Source organism: Eimeria mitis, genomic scaffold (genome assembly GCF_000499745.2).
Source record: "Eimeria mitis Houghton genomic scaffold, Emh_scaff10572, whole genome shotgun sequence".
Taxonomy (NCBI): domain Eukaryota; phylum Apicomplexa; class Conoidasida; order Eucoccidiorida; family Eimeriidae; genus Eimeria; species Eimeria mitis.
The window spans coordinates 1-1,189 of NW_024011645.1; the positions used below are offsets into that span (position 1 = coordinate 1).

The 1,189-nt window shown below is 59.1% G+C and overlaps 1 protein-coding gene across 1 annotated transcript; it reads left to right on the forward strand.

The window, feature by feature from the left end:
• Positions 1–99: 99 nt before the first annotated feature.
• EMH_0099460 (uncharacterized protein) lies at positions 100–1,025 on the forward strand (the record flags this gene model as incomplete). The annotated part of the gene is made up of 3 exons (XM_038022098.1): positions 100–102; positions 295–658; positions 961–1,025. 3 exons carry the CDS (start codon positions 100–102, stop codon positions 1,023–1,025), a joined length of 432 nt encoding a protein of 143 aa, XP_037877952.1.
• Positions 1,026–1,189: the final 164 nt, after the last annotated feature.

Here is a 1,189-nt window from a genome sequence, read left to right on the forward strand (position 1 = left end):
AGTAACAGAAGCCAGTCCTATCCTAGCAGAGTTGGAGACACTTATGGATGCATGTGCCGTGGTGAGACACAGCTGCTGCGGCGCCTTTTGCTGCTGCTCATGGTGCTGCTGCTGTTGCTGCTGCTGTTGTGGTTGCTGCTGCTGTTCTTTCATAGGGAAGCCATTGCGTTTGCCTCACCAAGGATGATCGTTGCTGCTTGTGGGGCTTCTTGCTGCTGCTCCTGCTGTTGCTGCTGCTGCTGCCGCCGTGGCTGCTGTTGTTGCTGCTGCTGCTGCTGCTGCTGTTGTATGCAGGGCACGGAAGCAGCAGTGGAAGATCTCCCAACGGGCCTCTCCTCCTCTAGCACGGGGGAGCTGGTTGAGTTGTTGGCTTCCTTTGCCAACGAGCAGCAGCAGCAGCAACAACCGCAGCAGCAGCTGCAGCAGAAGCAGCAACAGCAGTGGAAGAGTCCGATTCAGCGGGTCTACGACACAGCAGCAATGCTGCATCAACTGCAGCGCGAGCGCGCCATGAAGGAAGCCCGTCCGTCGTGGCTGCACGTTGCAGTGCTGCCTTTCCTCTGCAGCAGCAGTTGCTGCCGCCGCCGCAGCAGCAGCAGCTGTAGCAGCAGCACCAACGTCGACAGGAAGCCTTTGCTTCTTGATGCGGCGCTGTCCCGTAGGACCCCAGAGCCAGCCTCGTATCAAACCTTAGCAGCCACACGTCAGGCCAGCAGCAGAAGTAGCAGCAGCAGCAGCAGCGATGGCGAAGGCAGCAGCAGCAGCAGTAGCAGCGGAAGCTGCAGCAGCGATGGCGAGCGCAGCAGCAGCTGCAACAGTACCCGCAAGTCGAGAAGCGGCAGCAGCCTGTCTTCAGCAATAGTAGCCCAAGGCATCAGCAGCAGCAGCAGCAGCAGCAAGAGCTGCAGGTGCTGCAGCTCCCTACGGATCTTCCCCAGCGATGCCTTCATCTTCGTTGAGAGCATTCCGTGCTGCAGCAGCAAACGCAGCAGCAGCAACAGCAACACGAACAAGAGCCGAAGTAGCAGCAGCACCTGCAGTTGCTGCTGCACCGTTTCTTATAGGTGTTGGCTGGTGTCGTGGCCGTCTTCGCGCAGCAACGATGAGAATAACCCGCTTGCTGCTGCTGCTGCTGCTGCTGCTCCAAGGCGAGAGAGCAGCAACTTTTCGCCTACGTGGTTTCAGCACC